Below are 25073 nucleotides of genomic sequence, written 5' to 3'. Positions count from 1 at the left end.
CCCAGTTTTCTGTCAAACATTTTGGAGCAATTTAACAGAAATGGGGCTTCTCCTAGTCACTCCTAGCTTAATCCCTCAGAATCCACAGATAGCACAGACAGTACTCATCAAACCGTGGATGGCTGATAGCCTGTCTGCACTGGGGGCTTCAAATTTAATGTCTGAATCTTTGATAGCGCTTTGCATTGCTGGATCCCACATAAAAACAAGACTCCAGTTGGATGTTGTAACTAGCAGTGCAGCCTGCATGCTTTGCACTGAAGCAGGGAGACATTCTGCTTAGAATTAAACAGCAAGCATCTTTAATTGTACACGCCATTTTATTCTTCGACAAGATACATATTTAAATGTTGCTTCTGTTATAGAAATATTTTATTTCGCTCTTAATGCGGCTTAAGTCTCTTCAATTTGTATAAAATGTTTGGATGACACAAACTTGTAGGAATAAGCTCTGTTTAATGAATACATTCTGTTAAAAACGAACAAATAAAATAAATTGAAATAGCAAAAAATAGCTATGTTTAAACCATGGCCTTTATTGATGCTCTTTAATGAGCGCTGTTTACACACACAACTCTGCGTTGCTATAGAAAGACAGAAAAAAGTGCATATTACAGGAGTACTTTTTCTTTAACCCCTGTGGCAGCCAAGGAGTTAAATCTGTGCTGGAAGGAATCAGACTCACAAAACTTCACAATGCGGCAAAAAAGAAAATACATTGATTTTAGTAACGCTATCCATCGCTAGTGTTTAGCTCAAACTATCAGCTCTTGTGAACACAGTATTCGGATATACAATCTAGGGCGGTTTCTCACCCCTGTTTTCTGCACACCCCAGCCAAACCGAAATGAACGAATAAAAACAAATGATAAACCCTTCACTGCTAAAAGTGCCCAGATTACTGATGGCACATCTAGCAGCGAAAGGAGGTTGCCGAAAATAGCCGAAGATTACAAAAACACATTTGTACTGATTTAATATGTGAATGTGCGGTTAAACTGGTTGTCCCCAAGACACAGCCTGATTGTGGCATCCCAAGGAGATGGTTGAGAAACACTGGTCTAGATAAGTCTACAGCATATTAAACACAGAAGAAGGGATTAAAAAACCCTTTTTAATGTACAAACATGAATAAAAATTGATAAAAAAATCACTTTTGTACATAATGTATATGTAAAAACTGTTTTAAATACAGGTTTCAGGAAGGATTATTTACAAAATGTATTGTCCTACAGAACAATCCATATTTCTTGTATACATAGGTGCTTTGCTGTAATGCTGCATCTCAACTTTAGGAGAGAAATTAATTCGGCAGTAAAGCAAAACTAAAATTAAAATTAAACTTGGAAGGGCCATTTGAATAACAAAAAGTCTGTCGGTTCAAGGACTGCCAAAGTTTCAGAAACATGGGATTAGCAATTCAGTGATGTAAAACAAAGCGCATAAATCACCTTAAGAGCTACAGTTGGAAGAGAGAACTAAGCCTTTTGCTTATCTTTCGTGGTTGTTTTTTTATTTTTTTATTAATATTTTAAAAAATACATAAAAATACAACATCCAATGTCTGAATAAATATATTTAACAAGTTGCAAGATAATACCGTATTTTACAGAAAAAAATAAAAAAAAAACATGAAAAAAAGGAAACAAAAAAAAAATTCAGCTTTAGAAATCTTGTTAAATAACTTCGCTGTTGTCATATATTTTTGTTTTGTTTTTTTTTGTAACAAAATAAAAACTCTGAAATTACATAGAAAAAGACAAAATATATTTGCCAAGGGATAAGATAGTCAACTGAAAACGTACTCACAATTCCACTGTAAACATTAATAAACATTAAAATATTTGCATAATCATGTGCTCTAAACTCCTGTAAAAAGTGGAAGACGTTTTATAAATGTACTTTTCAGTCAACTACAGTCCCTTTCACAATTTATTTTGTCTTGCTTACAGCTTTAAAACTGGGCACTCTGCTGAACACAATGGACTTTGGCAGTTCTCTTAAGAGCAAGTGCTTCCCCGAATGAAAAAAAAAAAAAAAAAGCCTTCTATATATCAGAAGCTAAAAAGCAGCCCTATTAAAAAAGTGCAGCTGCTATTAGAATCATCCTTGCTAGCACTCTAACGTTTGGTATATACACTTGCTTTTTCTTCCTTTTGTTAAGTGGGTATTTGATAGGTCTCCTGAAAAATGTACTCAGACATATGTCAATTCGAAAAAAAAAAAAGAAAACAAAAAAAAATATTAAAATATTATATAAAAAAAAAAAAAAGAAAAAAAAAAAGAGTCATACTTTTTGGACAAAAACTAGAAAACCATTGTGGCACACTGAATGTTAGTCTTCTACTTTCTAATCGTCTTATTTAATAAGAATATAATAATAATTATAATTAAAAAAAAAAAAAAAAAGTATGAAAAAGGGAATTAAAGTTGCAATTCATCAGAGATTTTAAAGAAAAAAAATACTTGGCAATGTAAAACCGGTTGAGTGCTTTGTGTGGTTGTATTACAGAGGGGACAATGAGTTTAAGTGTCCATGGCAGCAGAATGCTGGAAGGATGACAGGTTGAGTATCACCTACACTCTAAAGCAAGTGTGTTCTGTGGGGGTGAAGAAGAGGACGGGCTCATGCCTGTTTCTGAGGATGCTGAAGACATGGATGCTCCTGTATTGGACACTGTGAAAACATAAAAGAAAATCAGTTTCTAGAACACACGTTCCATTGTAGAAAGACACAGAAGGTGTAGGAATTGATGGACCATCCACAATTCCATGGCTACTATCACAATTCTCCTCTGTCTAGCAAAGACACCCGCAGCCCATTCAAGGAACACGGAGCAGCAAAATACACCACCAGCCACTCTAGATGTTCATCTCTTATCACTGCAATAGATATCATGACATCACCACCTATATCTGTGCAACAGTAAGTGACAGTATGGGCGCTCTTATAGCTCTTTATGCTAAAGTTCATGGCTTATAATTTCAAGTCCTATGCCACTACTAGCCAGGCTTTAACAGTTACTAGTCACTGTAAGCCAGAAGGTTCCATGTCTCACCAGGAGCTACATTTTCACTCGCCAAAGTTCATACAGTTAAATATTCTATACACATTCATATAATTCATGCAATATTACAAAAGCAAGCAAAAATTCAAGGGCTCACTTTCTCGGTCTTTCTTTTTTAACCGTTTTCTCCTCCTGTCAATTGTAGCAACTTCAGACTTCAGAGACATATAATATTTTCGGATTTCCTGTAGCTTGTCTTGGAGAAAGACGATCTTCTCTGTGCCACTCATGTTATCGAGTTCACCTAGAAACAAAAGGGGCATCAGGTCAGCTAAGCAAAGATTAACATTACAGACGTAAAGGTCATCATCATCCAGCACGTGTCCTATAATGACATTACACCCGCCCCATCTGCCTTTATATCACACACTTGTTACTGTGTGCATCTGGGACTACGGGGCTTTGTACGACTAAAAAGTTTGAAAATAAATAAATACTTACTAAGCTGTAATGTCCACTTGTACGCCCTAGGAGATGAGTGCTGATGTTTTTCTCGATGTTTTTCTTTTTCGCCATCTTTAATGTGCGGAGAAGTGATCCTTGCTGGAGACCTTGCGATCTTCTGTGGCTTAGCTATATTGATGTGTTTAACTGGAGTACATTTAGTCGAACTATCAAGCACAGAGAGGTCTTCACTGTCACTACTTTGTCCTGGGAACAGAAGGAAAAATAAAATAAAAAATTAAACCTAAACAGATGCGTTCTGAATGATAGTCCAACAGTTACATATTACAGGAAAAGATTACAAATCAAATACCGGGGAATACAAGGAAGAAATCAAACAAAAGATCATTTTAAGTATTGCGGTAAAATAGCTGAATTTGTAAAAAAAATAAAATAAAAAAAAATCCCCAAAGATTTTATATTTACTTTGAATTACTGACAATGCACACATTACTGAATAACCCAAACAGTTTTCCAGCTAAATTGTGTATTTAGTAACTAAACGACCAATTGTGGTGAAAAAAAATAAATCTAACCACCGTGTACAGCTTACCTATTCCATTCTTTTCACTTTTCGATACAGCGCTAAGTCGCTTTGGGGTCCGCTTTTGCTTCTTGGCTAGGGACCCAGCGTTGCTTTCACTCACCCGCTTATGACCTAGATCAAAAGAAATGATAGAGTTTAACATTCCAACCAATATAGCTTTAATCCAAACGCACCATGCTAAACATTAATAAAATGATCAACTTCTGGTTAATCCATGCAAGACATATCTACATACAAGGGATCAAATCAAAATTTTAGAGGGCTCAAATGCTATGTAAGCACATTTTAAGGTCTTAAAAATGAGCAGAACATAATGCAGGCTTACATGGAAACACCAATTCAAAATGGAGTACGGGATGCACCAAAAGCAAATAGTAAATACAATATATTAAAATACATTTAAAAGACACATACAGGTTTTGCTGCTTGCTGATAGGGGTCTTTAGAGGGAATCTCCCACTTTCAGGTGCTGTCGATACCATTTGTGTTCAGTTATATGTATAGCGCTGCTCTATTTTTTTTTTTTAAATTCGTTACATGGAAACACTGATTTATAAACCCAAAGTAGTAGGTGCCCAAGACAATATGAGAGATAGTGACCAGGAATGGAAACATAGGGGGGTTGGAAACATTTGGGGGGTTTCCTATATCAGAACTCCTTGTAGGTTGCTGCATTATTTTAATACTCGTTTATAGTAATATTTTGTTTAGTTCCTGTTGCGCCAACTTATTCTGTCTATATATTTTTATTTTCTATAACAATGACTGTGATGGATACAGAGAATAGTAAAATGTGCAGGGCTGGATTTATACATCAGACCCCTTATTCCCCCCCAGTTCTCTGTTTCTTGCTTCAATTTGGGGGACATGCAGGAGAAGATCTTTCACTTTCTCCACGAATGATGGGATACAATTACCATGTAGCAAAATGAAAGTGTATAAGGTATGCAAATGTACATTTGTAAGCAGGCTAAGATCCCTAAGAGAGGCATGTTGAAGCAGCTTCTCTGCACACTAGAAATCTGGCTTTAGAAAAGTGTGAAAATGAAAGCACCATATAAAAATCCACTCTGCGCCCATTGCTCCCGTTCATCAGGCGAGTAACTAAATCCCAAAGAAATCTTTACTGTAAGATGTACAAGTTAACACATTTAAACAAATTACACAGGGAATACCCACGTCAATCCTCCACAATGACCCGTTTATGGAATAAATACACACTGATCTGGCTACATGTATTTTGTGTGACAGCAATATGTATCCATGAAATCCTGTGCAAGCCATCCTTTCCCCTAACAAGCAACACGATTGGTAATGTTGAAATATGATGCAACTATTCTATTGGCTGAATTTTAAGACTTGTATGTTTGCCGTGATGGTTCCCACATGCAGATCCCCACTGTAGCGAGACAGTTTAGACTGTGAATTCATGAAATCGGGGTCCTCACTGCCCCATGTATTATCGCACTATAGACTAGGCCTCTACTAACTTAACAGGAGAAAGATTACAGGAATTCACACAGCTGGATGAACAATTGCTCTAGGGATGTTTGGCATGCAACAACTTCAGTATTATATTCAAAAACAACACAACCCAAAACCCAATACGTTCAAAATGAAGAATCGTGTTAAATTACCTTTTTCACGCAGGTCAGCTTCCTGAACAGTTACACTGCAGTTGCTAGAAGTAGTGCTTGCTTCAAACCCATTTGCAGACTCGCTCTCACACAGGCCTTCCTGTGATTCTTCTGCAACACTGTCTACTTCAATGGTTATATCGCTCTCACTCTTTATACTGTGAGACTCGTCGTGACTAAGTGCAAGGGGAGAAGCCACAGAGTAATTCAGAGGCTGGACTGCAGGGGGCAGTGCAGGCGGATGTATAGTTTGTGGCTCAGGCTCTGCCTTCTCCATGACAACATCCTCTACTTTCTCCTTCTCATCAAAGTCGTCCAAATCTACTTCATGGCAAACCAATGTCTCTGGACCAATCATTGGCATTACATCGTGTTCCTCCTCTTTGGAGGACAGGTTAGTGATTTCATTCAGTGGCGTTTCTGTTTCCCCAGTCCTAGTGCTGGCCACATGCTCCAGCTCAGCTATTAGAGAAGGCATTTCCTCATTTACATTCTGAAGCCGTTCTTCGCTGATGGTATTAAAGTGTTCCTGAGTCTCATTACTTTCAGCAGGTTGCTCTTCTGCCACAATAACGGGCAGTTCTAATGGGCATTCGGTGCGAACCTTCTTCTCTGGAGATGCTTGTTCCAGTGGCTTCCTCTTTAGACCTTTTTTCTCTTTTATCAGTGGCTCCATTGGAAGGTCTACTTCCTTAGTAGAGAACGACAAGTCCTTACTTTGTAGTGAAGGAAAGTCTAGTGTTTCAAGCTCCGGTTGTGGCTCCACAAACATATCTTCCTGAGTGACAGGCAAACTTTGTGTGTTCTCCTGAGGAGGGTCTTTTGTCTTGCTTCGCCTCCCTTTAGGCTTTGGCAGAATCTCTGGCAGAATCTCTGGCTCCTGTTTTATTTCTTCGATTTGTTCAGTTTGTTTCCCATAAATCTGAACAATGTGTTCACTCTCCTCCACTTCTTGTTTTAAAGTTTCAGCTGGCTTTGTTGGGCTCATTTCTGGATCTTTTGAAATGCAAATGGGCTCGGGCGTTTCTTCCTCAAGGCTATTTTCAACCAGGTTGTCACTTTTCTCAGATTCTGTCTCAACCTTTGGCAGAAAAGTCTCTTTCACGGGTGACTTTTCAGTGATCTCCTCAGACTCGCTTTCAGATGTGCTTGACTCTAATTAAAGAAAGAAAAGAGGTTTGAACGTAAATCAAGTAGTATTTTGTAACAGATTTCGTGATTATTTGCCTTTTATTCCCAACTCAGTTGCAAAATACAAGTTCCATCTAAATAGAACATAATTCAAATATTAAAATGAACTGGATATGCAGGACAGGCTATTACAGAACAACTAGCCCAGGAGCAGAAAGTAAATGTGACTTAATAGCTCCATTTTAGTTGGTATCTCTTTACAATGCATGTATATACGCAGGGATGGGAGGGTATTGGCTAACAGGAGCTCTCACATATAGAATATCCAATCCAATATTAGACACTACAATTAGAGTTCAAAATAAACAAAATATATCCAGGAAAGTAATACCGGTGGTTCCCAATTTCAGTCATTTATGTAGCATCTCTTGTAGTTCGCATAACTTCCAATAATTCAGATGGCAAAAGTGGGATGCTGCTGTTTGATTAGGTTAATGGCTATAAAGATGTGGAAAATATTCTCAAATACTTTGCTGGCTTCACTTGCAGCTCTAACTTGGAGTTAATGAGTAACATCACTAAATGAGTCTATACCCGCACACATTAATATCTCTACATGCCAAACTGTCCGTTGTATTTAAAGTGAACCTATAATAGAAAAAATATGACTTGCCTTAAATCGCTTCCATATACATTGAATACACCATATATACAATGATACATAGCGTATTCAATGTAAAATAGAAAGATTTACTCACTTTTCCTCTGTTCCAGCTCAGCTTCATGGGTGTTACTCTTCGTGTAACACACACCTGCTGGCTGTCCTCCACTCCGCCTCTGTTCTAGTACAGCTTATTGTAATGGCTATGGTGTAAATGGTGTATGAGAGTACCAAAGAAGGAACAGGTTGGCAATACACATGGCATGAAACAATCAGCACAAACTGGCTTTGTATAATTCATTTATGGGCAGTCCAGCAACTTAAGAGGACTAGTCACTCCCAAACGCCATTACATATACACAGACAAAATAGGACAACTCACCGTTTGAACCTCTATCAGAATCATACGCCCCTGAACTCCTTCTTGTCCTCCTCCGAAGTGCTCCTAATTTTAGTAAATTGAGATGAGAAAAAAAATAAAATAAAAATGATCTATGCTATTAATAGCACAAAGTACCTGAATATAATCAAATAGAATTTGCAATTAATTAAAAAGTTATGAACATTGTTAATTCTAAAACACGTACCTTCTAACCCATTTGACAAGGAAGTGTTTTCAGGCAAGCTGGTTCGCATGGGTTTTATGGAGCTTTTGCCTTCACTAATTAGAGATTTTGCTAGAGCACAGGCCAGGTTGGACTGAAGCGTTGACTTTAAGGGAGGACGCCCACGTTTAGATTTCTGCTTTTCCTCCTCCTTTTCATTCTCATCTTTATTCTGTAAACACAATGAGATTAATCTTGTATTAACATATGTAAATGGGGGAAGGTACTTGGAAAGCATTTAAATAAATTATCCTACTTTTATGCAAGCCTATGAGCAGTTTTGGTTTTGCAATAAAAGAAACAAAGAACAGAAACACAAATATGCAAAAAAGTTTAGTCTTGATCTGGTCTAGTCGTCTAGTCTAGAAGGATTTCCTCCAAATGTATGGCTGCATTCATATTTTCCTTCTCATACTGAACTGTATTTGCAGATCCTGCATGATGAATTATAAACAAAACAAAGTGTAGTGCATAATCACCTTAGCTTTTTTCTTTTGTTTTCTTTTTGGTCCACCTTTGTCGGAAGGCCAGATGATTCGATCAGCTTTCACCCATTCATCGTACCTGGAAGAGAGTGCATTACATTTCCTAGTGAAAACAGTGAAAATTATTTATCTTAAAGGGACACTATAATCACCAGAACAACTACAGCTTATTGAATTTGTTCTGGTGAGTAGAATCATTACCTTCAGGCTTTTTTGCTGTAAACACTGTCTTTTCAGAGAAAATGCTCTTTATACAAAACACAACGAGGGAACCGGCTGGATAGAGGTCCTCTATTTGTATTTATTTTATATACTTTTATCCAAATTAAAGCCGCTTTTTTCATACCTTCACCCGGAGTCCTGCTTTTTGGGTGGAAGTGTCCAGGGGATCCCCCCAGCCCCCCACATCATCAGGGGTGGCACCATATATGCCTGAATTGTCCAAGATCCTGTGAGTGCATTTCATATTGCGCAATGTCAATATTGTAAAACTGTATCACACTATATTTCTTTGTATTTATCTTTATTTAGGCTACCAGCCGGTTCCCTCGTTGTGTTTTGTATATTCTTGTGTTCAAGTTGATTGCTAGCTGGGAGCGATCTGAGGGAGGCTGTATTTACCTACCACTGATAAGTATCCTTGTATATAAGTGTGTGTATAAGGTGCATTTCTTTGTGGTTTTAAAATGCTCTTTATGCATTAAATGGTCTATTGACAGTGTTGTGCAGATCCTATTTTGTTATACATGACATATATCCCAAATGAAGAAATGGTTTACTGTTAGGACAGTTACAGTTCATGAATTTAGGTGCTCAACAATAAAAGGCTAGGCTGATTTATAAATAGAGGCATATTGGCACCTGCGTTCTGATTTCTTTCTTGGAGTACAAGCTTTATTAGTTTAATAATGTTATAAACAATGTAAAAATGTATGCAAAAAAATAAAATGAATGTTTTTTTCCCCTTTACAGAACTTCATTTAATGGCCAAAAGAAAGCAGCAATCAATTTCCAACCTCTACTCTTGGAGGGTAAAGGCTGGCTTGGTACGAAGAAAAAGAGAATCCACAATATATTCATGGTGAGGTTCAGCTAATCAGCTTATCGCAATGTTACAATGTGTAAAATGCCTGTTGGACACCACCAATGGAAATAGGCAGAATACTAGGCTTTCGTTTTCAAAAGGATGGCATTATTAGGTTATATCAATTTATCACTTTATAATGTTACTTTTCCATTATTTTGATCCAAACCAAATAGGTTATTGAGCAGTTAAATGTGCTATTCCACCAACCATGTTGAATCCACCATACGCGTTAAATTTATTTAAGCCAAGATCACAAACCATTATATATGAATGGTCAAGCAAAAATACCTTCACTACTGTCCTATCCATTACTCTCGGATTAAAGTGAGCTGGTAGTCTGGAATGCTATGAGATATTCAGGGGGCCCTAAATAGATATCGATGAGTCCACCCATTAAAAGATCATTCCAAAAACTATAATCACTACAACCCTTCCACAAGTGTCCTGGTGTTTTCCCATGATAACATATCAAACCATTTCAGTACAGTTTGACTACTTGTCTGTGTCCCTGTACTACATCTGTCCTTTTCCTTCCCCACCCATTTTACTTTGCTCTGTTCTCTTCATGTCCTAATCGGAAACCTTATACTACGGAGGCCTCCCATGTTCTTTCACCTTCCTTCTCTGTTTTTTAGTCTCTTTTTGTTCTTTTTTAGTCTTCACTCTTCCTTGTGGTTTTGCAACACTCACTTTTGTATTTGTTTCTGCTAATGTGGCCTGTACCCTCTCGATAGCAGCCCTGCTTATTAGCCATGCGTTAAAGAAAAAAAAAACACTGGAGTTTTTGTTAATAACATAACACCAGATACCAGCTTAACATGCCTGACCACTCACATAATGTATTTTCAAGGTGGAACAGCACCTTCAACATCTAGTGATCATGGAAAGGAAATCACTAGGTTCTATATGGAAAATGCAGACACACAATCATAATACACCCTGCCCGCTTACCTGACGTTCCAGCCGTAATAATGCACCAGGTATAACACATCTCCACCATCAGTTTCAGTGTTCTTAATATTTGCTTCATAGATTTTCTGGGTCTTCCCCCGCCCATATTTAACCTTTACTTTGGTGCCCGCTAGGCAGTCTCTCTCCTCTGAGTCCTCCTCCTCTTCAGTATCCCCTTTGTGTTCCATTTCTTCTCGTCTGGAAATTACAAAGGACACAATGCTGACAGGTCCTTGGAAATCCGGTCTTCAAGTTGGCAACAGAGTTGCAAAAGTTGGGCCAAAATATGTTAGGTGAATTGGATTTTTCCCCCTAGTTTGGCAATGGTGGCCTAAATATTGCAACCTAGATGTCAACTTGCTGCTCAATTAATGAACCCGTAAAAGGTTATTTACTAAATTTAAAAGAATCCCCAATCACCAGCCCAACTGCAGTAACCTCATGAGGAACTGACCATCCTTACTCCCTCCAATAACTCTCCCCTCCCCCAAAAAACTCAAAAAAACAAACAAACCTACTTTCTAACTGGTGCCAAACTTACCACAATTTAAACTGATTGTGTGTGCGCATTTATTATCAACATAAACAAACTTTGTGGTTTGACCTACTGTGCAAATTACAGTCAGACTAGGAATCAGGTCTGCATTTTAGATAGTCTATAGCCAATCGGAAGCAAATTTTGTTTTCCTGCCTCCATGCCATTGCATGGATGTGAATGAATATATTTTCAGATAATACATTTTGGAAGCACTTACCGAGGCTCCTAAAAAACAAAGGGGGTATCCAACAGGTTGCTTATCAGCTGTTGAACTACACCTCCCACAATGCCTTTGCCATGGGATGCCCCAAGAGTACTCCAGGTGTTGTGGAACTGTGCCTCTGGTGATGACTGGCAAAGCATCACTGGAGTTGTAGTTCCAAAACAGATGGAAAAACCAAACAAAAACTACCTGTTGGCTGACGCTACTTTAAAACCACACATGCATGTCTTAACTCACATGTCACTCTCTTTATCATCATCATCATCATCTTCATCGGATTCCTGCTCAGACTCCTCCGCTTTCTGGATTTTGCGTTCTGCTTTTGGTTTGCATGGTAAGCTCCTGCGTCCTGGAGTGCTGTCATTTTCCTTTTTTTCCTCAGTTTGTTCGAGGTCTTCTTCGACATCTTTATTTTCCTTGTTGCTGTCTTTGCGCTTCTCGCTTTCTTCAGGATCATTTACCATAGGAACAGTGGTAATTGGTCTCCGCCTCCCCTGGGGGACACAGAAATTATTGTCAAAAGATTTTTGACATACAGCTTTTAACGTGAAATTAAAATCAATTAAAACAAAAGTGCACGTTATAAAAATAAATATCATTTTTTTTTAAAATAATAATATAATTAATTGTTGCCCACTTTATTTTTACAAAGAAGTCTGTATTAATCCACACTTTTGTGCCAGTAAAACCATACCCTTGGTGTTTTAATCTCGGTGTCCTCTCTTCCATTTTCGCTGCTAGAATCGGTCTCATCATCTTCCTTCACGTCTACTGGAAGTGCTATGGCCTCTGTGTCAGTGTTCTCCATTGGTTTTACTTCTGGCTCACTCTCTTTTACTGGTTTAGGATCATTGTGATGAATTGTCCTAAACTGAATGTCCGCAGAACGGCAGTACTCCTCAAATCCATAAAGATACCTTGAAACAAGCACACGATGGGTAAAGAAATGACAAATCATCCAGCTGTTAACAGTTCTGTAATGCCACTAGTAACCCATAATTAGCCAGTTATTTACTAAAACTGCACACGCGCTTGAAACACTCCAAGTCATGGAGGATAAAAATGACTGACTTATCTGGAGCACGATTAGCTACCACAGAAATAGAACATTGAAATATTAGTACAAAAAAATAAATAAATGAAGAAGCAGTCAGTGTTCTCATTAACAGAACCTTGCCTATAGTGTGGCCCGTGATGCATACCAAATTTTTGAAGCGGACCTCAACTTCCGAAAAGGTTGAGCATGCCTCGTGCAGATTCTATAGGTTTCCATGTAAACGGCTTCACACGATCATAGCTTTAGAATTGACAATTAAAGATATGTCTCTCCCTACATGCCCCAGTGTGCACAGCACTGCTGCACCAGAAGTATTTTTGCAGCCTGCAGTCTCAATACCATCAGCACACACAAGAGGAATTCCAAGTTCGGCCCACTGTGATAACTTTGTGAATATACCCAGCCTGTAACGTTTGATAATCACCTTTGGTAGCTATACACAATGAATTTAGTTCAAATGCTCGCTTCCATTAATCTAAGTACCCCTGCAACATTTCTGTAAATGACATCTGTGGTTTATAAACACTGTGTAACCAACTCAATGTTTTGTTGGTGCTGCTCGAAATTTCCTTCACCCATTGCACAGTGAACAGGAATATTTACTACCAAAATATTTGACACCGACATCAATCACTACCCCCCACCCCACCCTTTCCTTTGTAAGCTCGTTTGAGTAGGGTCTTCTTCACCTCTTGTCTTTGTTCATTTTCTGTATTTAAATTACTTGTCAAAAATACCCATCTAAAAATTGTAAAGCGCTGCAGAATGTTTGCTATAAAAATGCTAATAATAATAAAATCAATGGTGCAGGGTCTTCTGCTCACCAATATTAGTAATATGGTGTTCCAAGTAGACATAGAAGCAATGGTGCCCTTTTCTGATAATTACCAAAATCAATATAGAACTTGACATTTCATTTTAGGATTATTTTTATCCTATCAAGAACTAATGATTGTTCTAAGAATTTGGTCCTTACAAACGCTATGTTTAATATTCAGTGATGACAAGACCATAAAGAGCTGCTGATGCTAAATGAACAGAACATAAAATTCCGCCAGAAATTTTGCAAAGAGCAGACTGTCGGAATTCCATTGAAAGCCATTAGCTCTTACGGGGTTCGGGTTCTAAAGGTTTACAAAGTTTGTAACACCCCCGATCCCCTGCCAGACATAGGATTACAGATACCATAACACCGACGTACCACTGTCTTATCACCGCATCTGTAGCACGGCAAGGGATACACTTTCCATTAGCTGGAAACTCAATGCAGCAAGAACAGCGACAAGTGTGGTCACAATTAGAACAGAAATGGTAATATATACACGTGCCAAGCCTTATTGAAAAGTATGTGGTTTAAAAAAATACATTGCTTCCGGTTACACAGTAATACTCACTTTTTGTAAGCAGTTTTTACATTGTAGGAAGCTGCTGAATTTAAAATTGGAATTCCAAGGTCCATATAAATTTGCTTCCAGACAGCCCCACTTTCAATCTGAAGTATGAAAAGAAAAAAAGAAAAAAAAAAGAAAAAGATTGCTCTCTCTAAACTCCAACATTTGTTAAAACACAAAAACAGAAACAAATAAAGCATCAACCTACATTGTCACAACCACCCTGAAGATACACGAGTCTAAAGAGTTTGAAGAGGTTCAGATCCTTGTAGCCCAATACAGGTGGCTTGTTGATTGGGGTTCCTAATGGACACAAAAGAAACCTGAGTGTTAATCAAACATCCAGAGAAAATATAAAGATAACTGTATTTTGCTATCACGGATGGAATGACACCAGCAGGGAGGCAGATATACCCAGGACACGTCATATGGCCAGTACCTCAGAGACCCAGCATGCGCACACCTTAAATAAAAGTCAATTTAAGATCTTAGTTGGTGGCTGACAAGGAGGTTGAAAAGAAAATATTTTAGCCACACTGAAAACATGGACAGTGAACAGGACGAATAATACAAATCTCTGCTTATACCAGTAAAGTTTGTTCAAGGACATTAAATCCATGTAAAAGAAACACTAAAACCATGCTGTCTGTAGCAATGGTATGACCTTTGATTTTTGGAGGCAGCTGGAAGCATTCTTGCTCCTGTGGATGAGAAAAGCAGGATATGATACTCTCTAGAAATTGCAGCCAGCTGTTTTGTAAGGCTCCCAAAAAAAAAAAAAAAAAACAGGAAAAGAAGGAGGAGGAGATCAGCCTAATAAAAGAAGCAGTTAAGGCAGGTAACTTGTATTACCCAAGGACGGATGTCTCCCTAAAATGATGAGTTATTGAAACCTTTAGGGCCCCCACACAGACCGACCAAACTTACAGAACAAGTCACAGCCTTGGGGAGGCGAGCACCCCCGTGGCATGGTCTCTTGGTCAGGTCGGTGGGTAGGGACAGCCTACAGTCTGATGTCTGGAGGCAGACACTGCAAAAATAGAAAAATCGAAATCAGGTTGATGAGAGATCTCCTAATCCACAGCTTCACGAAACACAACCACCAGGAGCCTTGATTACAGTTTTATCAAGTCAAAATTAATTCACTTTTAGTTCTAAACAGCAGAATGAGATTTATGGTCAGTAACAGTAGACATCAGCAAGTGTTACAGATTCACTAAACTCTATGGGGAAAAAGGAAAAATTAAGTTACGTAAATATTCTATAGATTTCTATTTAAGGCCAAGAGGCCTGGTTAGGTTGTGCAGAATAGCAATACAGAATAAATGTATAATATATATATATATATATAGAGTAGAGAAATGTGCTTTAGTCTGGTAGAAACAATTCCCAATGTAAAAACATATGCACTGGCCAGCAACACTTTCCATTTCAATAAGCAATGTTCAATAACATGAAAGGAATTTCAGAAATCCCACCTGGTAGAATCATTTATTAATTATTTATTCAATATAAAGAAAAAATACATTGCCTCAAACATCTAATAGATAGCTGTGTAACCCAGCATCGGATATATCAGGTGAGAAGCTGCAGCACAAACGGAGCGATGTCATGATTGCTAAAACATACAGGCTGTATGACAAGTGTTGGCACCCCGACAAAATAACGTCTTTTTACTGGAGCCAAACATGTTAACACTCCTATTGCAGTGGAAACAAAATGTAAAATCTGCATATATTTGGCTGCAATCTCAATCGTTATGCTTAGAAAGGTATTTTATTCAAATACGTGTATATATATACATTTATCTCCAACTGTTACGCAGGGGGTTACTCTAGTCTGTTTCGAGGTTGTGTGACACAGAACATACGGTCAGAGTAGAAGGAAGAGTGGATTCTGACAAATATTAACAAACCCTAACAGCTAATAATGTTCCACAATCCGGGAAAAACTCAAGCTTAAAACTAGCTAAATATTCCAATAAAACAATGATCCAAATCACATCTTAAATCAACATGTACTACGTCAAGATATTAAGATTTTGAAATGGTCTTCGCAGTCCCCAGGCTTGAATAACATTAAACATGCCTGGGGTGATCTCAAACATACAGCGTGTGAGAAACAGTTAAAATAGATTTCTTAACTAGTAGTATTCTGTAAGGTAGATTAGGCAAACACAAGTGTCTGGAGGCTGTGATTTCTGCACAGATAGTGTTAATGGTAACTACAGGGTGCACACATACGCTTTACATATTAACGGTGTTTTATCTAGTCAGTTAATAGTAATGGTGCATTAAAATGGATATATGTAGCAATTCCATTTTTTCGAGTAAGTGTTAATGGCAATCAACAACAGATTACTTTGTCAAGGTGCCCAAATGTTTGCATACAAATGTAACGTGTTGGGAAAAGGAGAATTCTAGAAATCGTTACAAAGAATGCTTTAATTATTCTATGAATAGAACTATTTTCTCCACAAATAATAAGATAGTTTTTAAAAGCATGGTTTGAATCTGGCTGCAGGTCAAACAGGCTAAGTAATTAAACTATCCGGTGACTTAACATCTACAATGCAGCACACAAGGAGGAGGGCTTTGGGAAATATTTACAGGCTACTGTTTCATAGCACCCGAACTGGGCATTCACACAGGTGTTCAATATGATTTTACTAAAACAGATTTATTATATAAACCAGACACAACATAAGTGGCAAGAGGAGTCTGGGTGCTGGAGAAGAATCACAAAAGCTCAAACGCAAAAAGCAAGTAAAGGTTTAAATCTGATTACATTTGGCTTTAACTTTTCAAAGTCTCTTAAAGCACCCTGATCTTGTAATCATTCATACCTAGGCACAGAAATTAACCCCAAAATGCACATATCAGTGTTTTAACATACAGCAGATGAGACGTTAATATATTAATACAGGGGTGAACTTTGAGTATTTGTAATTTCCCTGCTGGTACATTCTACAACATGTCACCAGCAATGGATACTGCATTTATAAACAGCATCCTCTCCAAAAAGACTAAACGGACACTCCAGATCTCTAAGGCACTTCAGCTTTATCGTCTCTTTTTCCATTTTACAAAGTGCAGACTTCAATAGAAATTGACACTTTTATAGATTAACCTTGGTACACCCCCATGCCTGTCAATCAGACAACTGGTCCCAGTCAGTGGCGCTAAACTCGAGAGGCGGCAATTGCCCAGAGTAACTGGCTTTCAAAAACCTCTCATTGAGCTGTATTGGGAAGTCTGTGATTGGACAGCCACAGAAAGTCTGGGCGGGGTTAGAAGGGGAGGGCTTGAAAAGGCTGCAGACAAGAGTACTGCAGGTTTTACAAGCCGTTTTTAGCTATACCACCAGTGAAAAAAATGCATAATGAAATACATGGAAGTTTTCATTTGGGGTATATGTACTAAACAGTGATATTTATTTTGTGTTTTGGTAATCTTTTTAATGAATTAGAAGTACAATCATGTAGCTTTGTGTAGACTAGACACAGCTTTTAGATAGGAAGATTATGACCAAGAGGGACATTTGCCATCAGTGTTTCTTTGTTAAATAAAATCATTTACAGAAATATGACAAAATGAAGGTAACAATGTTGTTTATTTAAAAAAAAGACAGTTTTGTTTAACCGAGTAATTGGGTGCATAGATTGTTTTAAAACTGCACTTAGATACATTGCCAACAATAAATAAAAGAACTGAAATATGATCTGTTTGAACTAGGAATTCATTTCACACATGAATAGCAGGATTTAAACACTGCATTATACTGTACCTCTGTCTTCCATAAACTTATAAAGCTGCTGAAGGAAGTTCTCTCTCTCCTCTGGGTCTGCCTCCTCTTCAGGCTGGAAGAACAAACAAAGATTGGAACTTTACAATCCACACTTTTAAAGATAAGAACACTTTTATTAAACGTTGGCAAATAAAGCGTCATCATCTAACAACTAGAATGTCTTACCAGCAAGACAAATATTAAACCACATGGTAAACGAATGGGGAAAAAAGTACCGGAATAGGTATACTTGGTAAATACGTCCCATCCTGGGATTACATGTTAGTATCCCACATACAGTTTGAACTCCGTGAGACTAATCGTTTGTATAATATGTGTGTATGAAAAGTACAAATGTATTTAACAGTAATTGCTCTCTACTTTGACTGGTAAAAAAAACCTCGCTTGAACATGTATAAAGACAGGCTTTAGCGCATCATTTAAAACAAAACATTAGAACGATAGTTTTCTATGTTATTGCAGGTAATATTGCATAAGCTGCCAACAAGCGCCATGGTTCGCCGTCGGCTCTCTATTAAAATCAGTGCAAAACACTAATGAATCGATTCGGATTTTTTTTCTTTTCCCAAGCCAACGGTAAGCCGTACAGCTTTCAGTAAAGAGCAGCTACTCCCATCCCGGATAATACAGCTATGAATTAGGACAGGACACGAAGCAGAATTTGGACGTTCTTGCTATGTGAAGTGACTCTTTGATTAACACATTATACAGACCGTTCAGTCGATGTTTCAGTCCTCTCACGGACTTTAACCCCTTAAGGACCAAACTTCTGGAATAAAAGGGAATCATGACATGTCCTACATGTCATGTGTCCTTAAGGGGTTAAATTCCTTTTTTTTTTTTTTAAAGAAAAAAAAAAGGTCAGGTACAGTACTGAATCATTGACTGAACGGTCTGTATTATGGATTAATAGAAGAATCCCTTCACACAGCAAGAAAGTCCAGAAAGAGCATTCTGATTTTAAACACACACACACACTATATATATAATATCATTATGGTGAGCGGAAAGGAAGATATATATGGAGGTAGTTTAATTTATGTATATAGTGTGCCAACATTTTTACTTTCTAGGTGTAATAAAGCCAGTGCGTACCAGAACTGCAACAGTTGCACACTACAACCTCTGTCATAGCCAGCCAATTACTGAGAGAGCTGTGTGCCATAGGATATCTATACCCTTCCATGTTAGCTACAGCTTCCATCACAGTCATTCAACGTTCACAGCAAAGAGCGGTGGGGGAGAGTAACCCAGCACCTACGTCCATAAGAAACCAGCATGCTCACAGATAAACAAAATATAACCGGCATGGTGGGTCCATACTGTAATACACATAACACACAAGGACCCTGTGTACTGGCCGACAATATGAACAAGAAGGGTAAGGGACTGGGAAAGAATCAAACCTCTCTCAAGTCTCCCTCCCCCTTCCGTCACAATAACACTCCAGACTGGCGATAAACCAATAAACCGCGGTCGTCAGGTCATGAGGGGGGCGATGATAACCTACTGCGCTATGTTATGAACTGCTCAACAACATGTTATGGTGTCATCTTATATCACCTTCATTTACATATGATGCGTAAGACGTATTGTACACTGCACTTGCTATAATTTTGTGTATAGCTGAACCCCATAAACAGTGTTTCAGCAACGTTCATTGTGCAAAGGATCACAGCAGCTGATGAACCATAAGTTGCTTTACACTACCACAACTGTATCATAAGATACACAAACAACTGAGTCAACTCATGTTTATGATACCAGCAGTCCCAAAACTCACCATTTGTTTCTCTCTAATTTTGTACATTTAGCAGAACAGTTAATATGTTATGTACATCTCTCTCTCTGCACAGAGGAAAGGTAGACTTATGAAATCTCCCAAAAAGCAGCATCATGGGACTTCTCATGATATGGCTGCGGGTAAGGCACAGCAACGAAAAAGTGATATAGACATTTTGAACACTTGTAAAATGAAGGAGGCACACATTTGAATTGAATTTTTTTCTTTATTTTTTATTATTATTGCAGATTTGATTGTAGCAGCCCATCAAATATATATGACAACAAATACAGAATAATATAACAACAGTCTTGTTTGCCATCTGTTGACTCCAAAAACAGGACGTTTTTGGGAACTTATTTGAAAGGCAATAGTTTTACCCGTCAGGGTATCTTGCTGCTCACTGACAGGATCTTGGAACCCGAAGTCGTCCACTGTCCGAGTGCCACTGATTAAAATCAAGCTTCATTTCCCAGTGGAGTTAGAAAGATCAGGGGCACCGTTTGTGATCACATAAACAGAAAGTACACTATGTTCGGGGGCTCTTGTCACAAAGATCTATGGCTTTGTGGATATTAACTTTTGACTCCATACATACCAACATTGCAATATAGTTTACATTTTGCTGCATCGGTTTCTTAGCTGCCTTGGGGCATTTAAAACTTTTTCTTTTAAGTGCTTAGACTTATTCTGATCAGAGAGGTTGACACTGCAGCAGTTTAAATATAAAAAACTAAAGAAGTATTTAACATAGTAAAGCTATATAAAATGTCTAGTTGCTCTACCAACGCACCCTGCTTCACTGCTGTGCAGCCATTGCAAAGCATTTGCATGGAAGGCAGACTGCTGATTAGTAATAAGAGGAGACATTAATTGGCAAAGACAAGCGCAATAGGAAGTACAATGATGCAGGAAAAATGGCTGGATACATATCATCCTAAGCCACTAACAGTAACTTCTACCCGCGAATCACAGCAAGAACAAGCTAAGACAAAACGCATGCATTTAAAAAGCCAATTAGGACAGCCTTTCAATGCTTCCCATGTGTCTGTGGAGGAAGCAGACATAAGAAAAAACAGGGCAGTTTGTTCAGGAGAGTAAAACACAGAGGGTTACTCCAGCATGAAGGAAAGACTGCATTCAGAATGCGAAAGATGAGCCCAGCGATTTGTCATCTCTGAATAAATCACAAAGAAATATGAAAAATCCACGAAGGCGATGTTTAAAAGGCTGCAGCAAACAATGGATGGATCCTGTGTGCAGCCACTCTGTGTGTACACACACACACACACACTCACAAAGCCTCATGACCACATTGTATCAGACAGAGAAAGAGAGAGACACACTCACTAATGGCTACATTGTAACACACACACAGTATCAGCCAAACAGCCTCATGGCTAGGCTACATTGTATCAGAGACACACACACACACAGTCTCATGGCTACATTGTATTAGAGAGAGAGAGAGACACACACACACACAGCATCATGGAATCATTGTATTAGAGAGAGAGACACACACACACACACACACATCCTCATGGCTACATTGTATCAGACACACACACACACACACAGTCTCATGGCTACATTGTATTAGAGAGAGAGAGAGACACACACACACACACAGCATCATGGAATCATTGTATTAGAGAGAGAGACACACACACACACACACACACATCCTCATGGCTACATTGTATCAGACACACACACACACAGTCTCATGGCTACATTGTATCAGACACACACACACAGTCTCATGGCTACATTGTATCAGACACACACTATCAGACAGCCTCATGGCTAGATTGTATGAGGATGGATCTCTGCTGCCATCTAACTCCTCCATGGAAACACTGCCTTCCTTCCCATCATTGTGTGCTGCCTGCATGGCGAGCTGAGCGTGTGCAGCCAGGCCAGCTCGCCATTTACCGCCGGAGAGAGCCTGGCCAGTCTCCCAGCTCTGTGCTGTGGGCTGACAGCTTGTACTCCCAGTCTGAGACCAGCTCCCATCTCGCTCTGGCGGCAGATCTCGCACTATTTACATAGCATTACCGTGCACACCGAGCCATGCTGCCCGCCCAGCTCGCACACATCGCTTACCTACAGACAGATCGTGGCGGTGTGGGGGCAGAGTACCCGGGGGCCGTGTGCCGGACGGGAAGGATCAGACAGGAGATGAAGAAAGGAGAGAGCCAGCCCCATGTCCCAGCATCTGGCAGCCTCCCCTGGCAGCTCGCCAGCCTCTGCTCAGCCTTCCTGCCCGGCCGAGCATGCGCACTGCACCCAGCAGCCCGTCTCCATGGCAACACTGTAGGCAGCCCCCCGACAGGGGGAGAGAGCCCTGTGTTCTCACAGCCCACAAATAATAAAAAAAAAACAATCCCCATCACTGGCCATGTCACCCCTCCATCAGACACAATGGGCTCCCTGCCGTCCTGGGGACACACATACTGCCCCTCTGAGAGCCCCCTGCCTTCCTGGGGACACACATACTGCATCTCTGAGAGCCCCCTGCCTTCCTGGGACACACACACTGCCTCTCTGAGAGCCCCCTGCCTTCCTGGGACACACATACTGCCTCTCTGAGAGCCCCCTGCCTTCCTGGGACACACACACTGCCTCTCTGAGAGCCCCCTGCCTTCCTGGGGACACACACACACTGCCCCTCTAAGAGCCCCCTGCCTTCCTGGGGACACACATACTGCCTCTCTGAGAGCCCCCTGCCCTCCTGGGGACACACACACACTGCCCCTCTAAGAGCCCCCTGCCTTCCTGGGGACACACACTGCCTCTCTGAGAGCCCCCTGCCTTCCTGGAGGGGCACACACTGCCTCTCTGAGAGCCCCCTGCCTTCATGGAGGGGCACACACTGCCTCTCTGAGAGCCCCCCTGCCTTCCTAGGGGACACACACTGCCTCTCTGAGAGCCCCCTGCCTTCCTGGGGACACACACTGCCTCTCTGAGAGCCCCCTGCCTTCCTGGAGGGGCACACACTGCCTCTCTGAGAGCCCCCTGCCTTCCTGGGGGGGGGGGGGGGGGGGCACACACTGCCTCTCTGAGAGCATCCTGCCTTCCTGGGGGGGCACACACTGCCTCTCTGAGAGCATCCTGCCTTCCTGGAGGGGCACACACTACCTCTCTGAGAGCCCCCTGCCTTCCTGGAGGGGCACACACTGCCTCTCTGAGAGCCCCCTGCCTTCCTAGGGGGGGGGACACACTGCCTCCCTGAGAGCCCCCTGCCTTCCTGGGGACACACATACTGCCTCTCTGAGAGCATCCTGCCTTCCTGGGGGGGCGCACACACATTCACTGCCTCTCTAAGAGCCTCCTCGAGCCACACAGTTATTTCACTAAACTGAAAAAAATATCAAAATCATTCTACGTTTTTCTTCTTCTACATGGCAGCCAGGCCATGCAAGCTCTGGGCCCTCAAACAGTTAAAGATGATGGATCAGAACCTGGAACAACCCACAAAAGTAAAAGAACAACATGTTTTTTGTATTTCTATAGCAAAGAATATCAAGATAAATGCCAAAACGTTATTATTAATCCACCTACAGCTGCCATAATCCAAAAAGCTTTGTTATCAATGTCCAGAATAAAGATATATTGACCACATGCAAGGCATGGACATCAATACTATAGGAACCATCTAATCTACAGGCACACTGGGGCAAATCTCAACTTAGAAGTAAGAGACCAAGTTTGATGCAGACTTCTAAGACAACATCAAGTAATTTTAACAAAGCAAGAGAAGGTAGTCCACCCATTACTTCTTACTAGTCACATGCAAGTGGTCTAATAACACAGGCCACCAAGTAACTATGGAGAAAATCGAAATAGGATCAGCGCTAAAGTGCCACAAATATGAAAATATATAAAATAGGCAGCACACCTATAAACAAGGGAGTACCCTCCAAACCTTTATAAATGGTTAAAATAGAACAATAAAAATAGAAGAAAGGGTGCTCCTTTAATACAGAAGAATATGTATAAAAATAAACTCAAAAGTAGTTACAAATAAAGTCCAGAATAATAGTCCACAGTAAAAAAGAGGTTCTTGTGGGACAGCGGTATTTTCGTCTCAGGTGTAGGTTGAATTTTTCAGTGCGCCATATGGAGAGAAGAACAGAAGAGAAATCCAATGGTATAGTACGTAAATATAAATGGATATATGAGCGTATATAATAATTACTCACAATTTCCAGAGCTAAAATCCAGCTCTGGTATGAAGTGCGTGAAGTGGAATGATCCCCACTCAAGGATATATGGAGTAGCAGTGATCCAACAGTAATTTCAGCCGGAAATAAAAAAATAAAATATATAGTGCTCTCTGTTTAACTAAAATATAAGTTAAAAGAAAGTTAAAATGTTCTCACAATATGTTGAGCAGGCTTATACTGCTCGGTGTATGACGTTTGGGTGGTATAATCCCCACCTAAGGATTCTTTTTGGCGTGTTCTTATGAGATGGTAAAAGCAAAAAAGTCAAGTTAAAATAGAATAAATAACTGAAAAGGAAAAATGGCCACTAACATTTTTTTTAGGGCTAAAATTCCTTTATTGTAACAGTAATAAAATATATAAAATAATCTCTAAACGCGTTTCGCCAACAAAAGGCTTCTTCAAGTAGAGTATAATGAAAAGGCATAAACCTGACTAACAAATGCTTTATATAAGGGACCATAATAGTATTGAAATTACAAATTTCCCGCCAAAATGACACCATATTGAACTTGGTTTTTAAATACATAACAAAAAAGGATGGCATTAATAAGAATAAACAGACATGATAGCAAGTTCTAAATGTATATAAATATGTAAAACGAGGTGTTAAACTAATGTAAAACGATATTGAAAAAAGTCACGTAGCCGCGCGTCACATTTTTTTTTTTTTACATTAGTTTAACACCTCGTTTTACATATTTATATACATTTATAACTTGCTATCATGTCTGTTTATTCTTCTTATTAATGCCATCCTTTTTTGTTATGTATTTAAAAACCAAGTTCAATATGGTGTCATTTTGGCGGGAAATTTGTAATTTCAATACTATTATGGTCCCTTATATAAAGCAGTTAGTCAGGTTCATGCCTTTTCATTATACTCTACTTGAAGAAGCCTTTTATTGGCGAAACGCGTTTAGAGATTATTTTATATATTTTATTACTGTTACAATAAAGGAATTTTAGCCCTAAAAAATTTTAGTGGCCATTTTTCCTTTTCAGTTATTTATTTTATTCTATTTTTAACCGGACTTTTTTGCTTTTACCATCTCATAAGAACACGCCAAAAAGAATCCTTAGGTGGGGATTATACCACCCAAACGTCATACACCGAGCAGTATAAGCCTGCTCAACATATTGTGAGTACATTTTAACTTTCTTTTAACTTATATTTTAGTTAAACAGAGAGCACTATATATTTTATCTTTTTATTTCCGGCTGAAATTACCGTTGGATCACTGCTACTCCATATATCCTTGAGTGGGGATCATTCCACTTCACGCACTTCATAACAGAGCTGGATTTTAGCTCTGGAAATTGTGAGTAATTATTATATACGCTCATATATCCATTTATATTTACGTACTATACCATTGGATTATACCATTGGATTTCTCTTCTGTTCTTCTCTCCATATGGCGCA

The 25073-nt window shown here is 39.3% G+C and overlaps 1 protein-coding gene across 2 annotated transcripts in view; it reads right to left on the bottom strand.

The window, feature by feature from the left end:
• Nucleotides 1–2424: 2424 nt before the first annotated feature.
• Nucleotides 2425–25073, bottom strand: part of ARID4A (AT-rich interaction domain 4A) — a 64925-nt gene continuing 42276 nt past the window's right edge. Inside the window, exons 12-25 of one of the 2 annotated variants that reach the window (XM_063440248.1) lie at nucleotides 17612–17684; nucleotides 14034–14128; nucleotides 13829–13926; nucleotides 12072–12294; nucleotides 11615–11871; nucleotides 10617–10814; nucleotides 8573–8657; nucleotides 8076–8265; nucleotides 7871–7933; nucleotides 5697–6851; nucleotides 4066–4170; nucleotides 3510–3719; nucleotides 3166–3312; nucleotides 2425–2677 (exon numbers count right to left, since the gene is read on the bottom strand). In XM_063440248.1, coding sequence (XP_063296318.1) covers nucleotides 2574–2677; nucleotides 3166–3312; nucleotides 3510–3719; nucleotides 4066–4170; nucleotides 5697–6851; nucleotides 7871–7933; nucleotides 8076–8265; nucleotides 8573–8657; nucleotides 10617–10814; nucleotides 11615–11871; nucleotides 12072–12294; nucleotides 13829–13926; nucleotides 14034–14128; nucleotides 17612–17684 — 3003 coding nt within the window. In that variant the 3' untranslated portion in view covers nucleotides 2425–2573. The remainder of the gene's footprint in view (nucleotides 2678–3165; nucleotides 3313–3509; nucleotides 3720–4065; nucleotides 4171–5696; nucleotides 6852–7870; nucleotides 7934–8075; nucleotides 8266–8572; nucleotides 8658–10616; nucleotides 10815–11614; nucleotides 11872–12071; nucleotides 12295–13828; nucleotides 13927–14033; nucleotides 14129–17611; nucleotides 17685–25073) is intronic. The other variant, XM_063440249.1, reaches the window with a different exon arrangement.

The sequence above is a fragment of the Pelobates fuscus genome, chromosome 13 (genome assembly GCF_036172605.1).
Source record: "Pelobates fuscus isolate aPelFus1 chromosome 13, aPelFus1.pri, whole genome shotgun sequence".
Taxonomy (NCBI): domain Eukaryota; kingdom Metazoa; phylum Chordata; class Amphibia; order Anura; family Pelobatidae; genus Pelobates; species Pelobates fuscus.
Note: the sequence above shows the minus strand (reverse complement) of the source record. Positions and strands in the feature narration are given on the sequence as shown.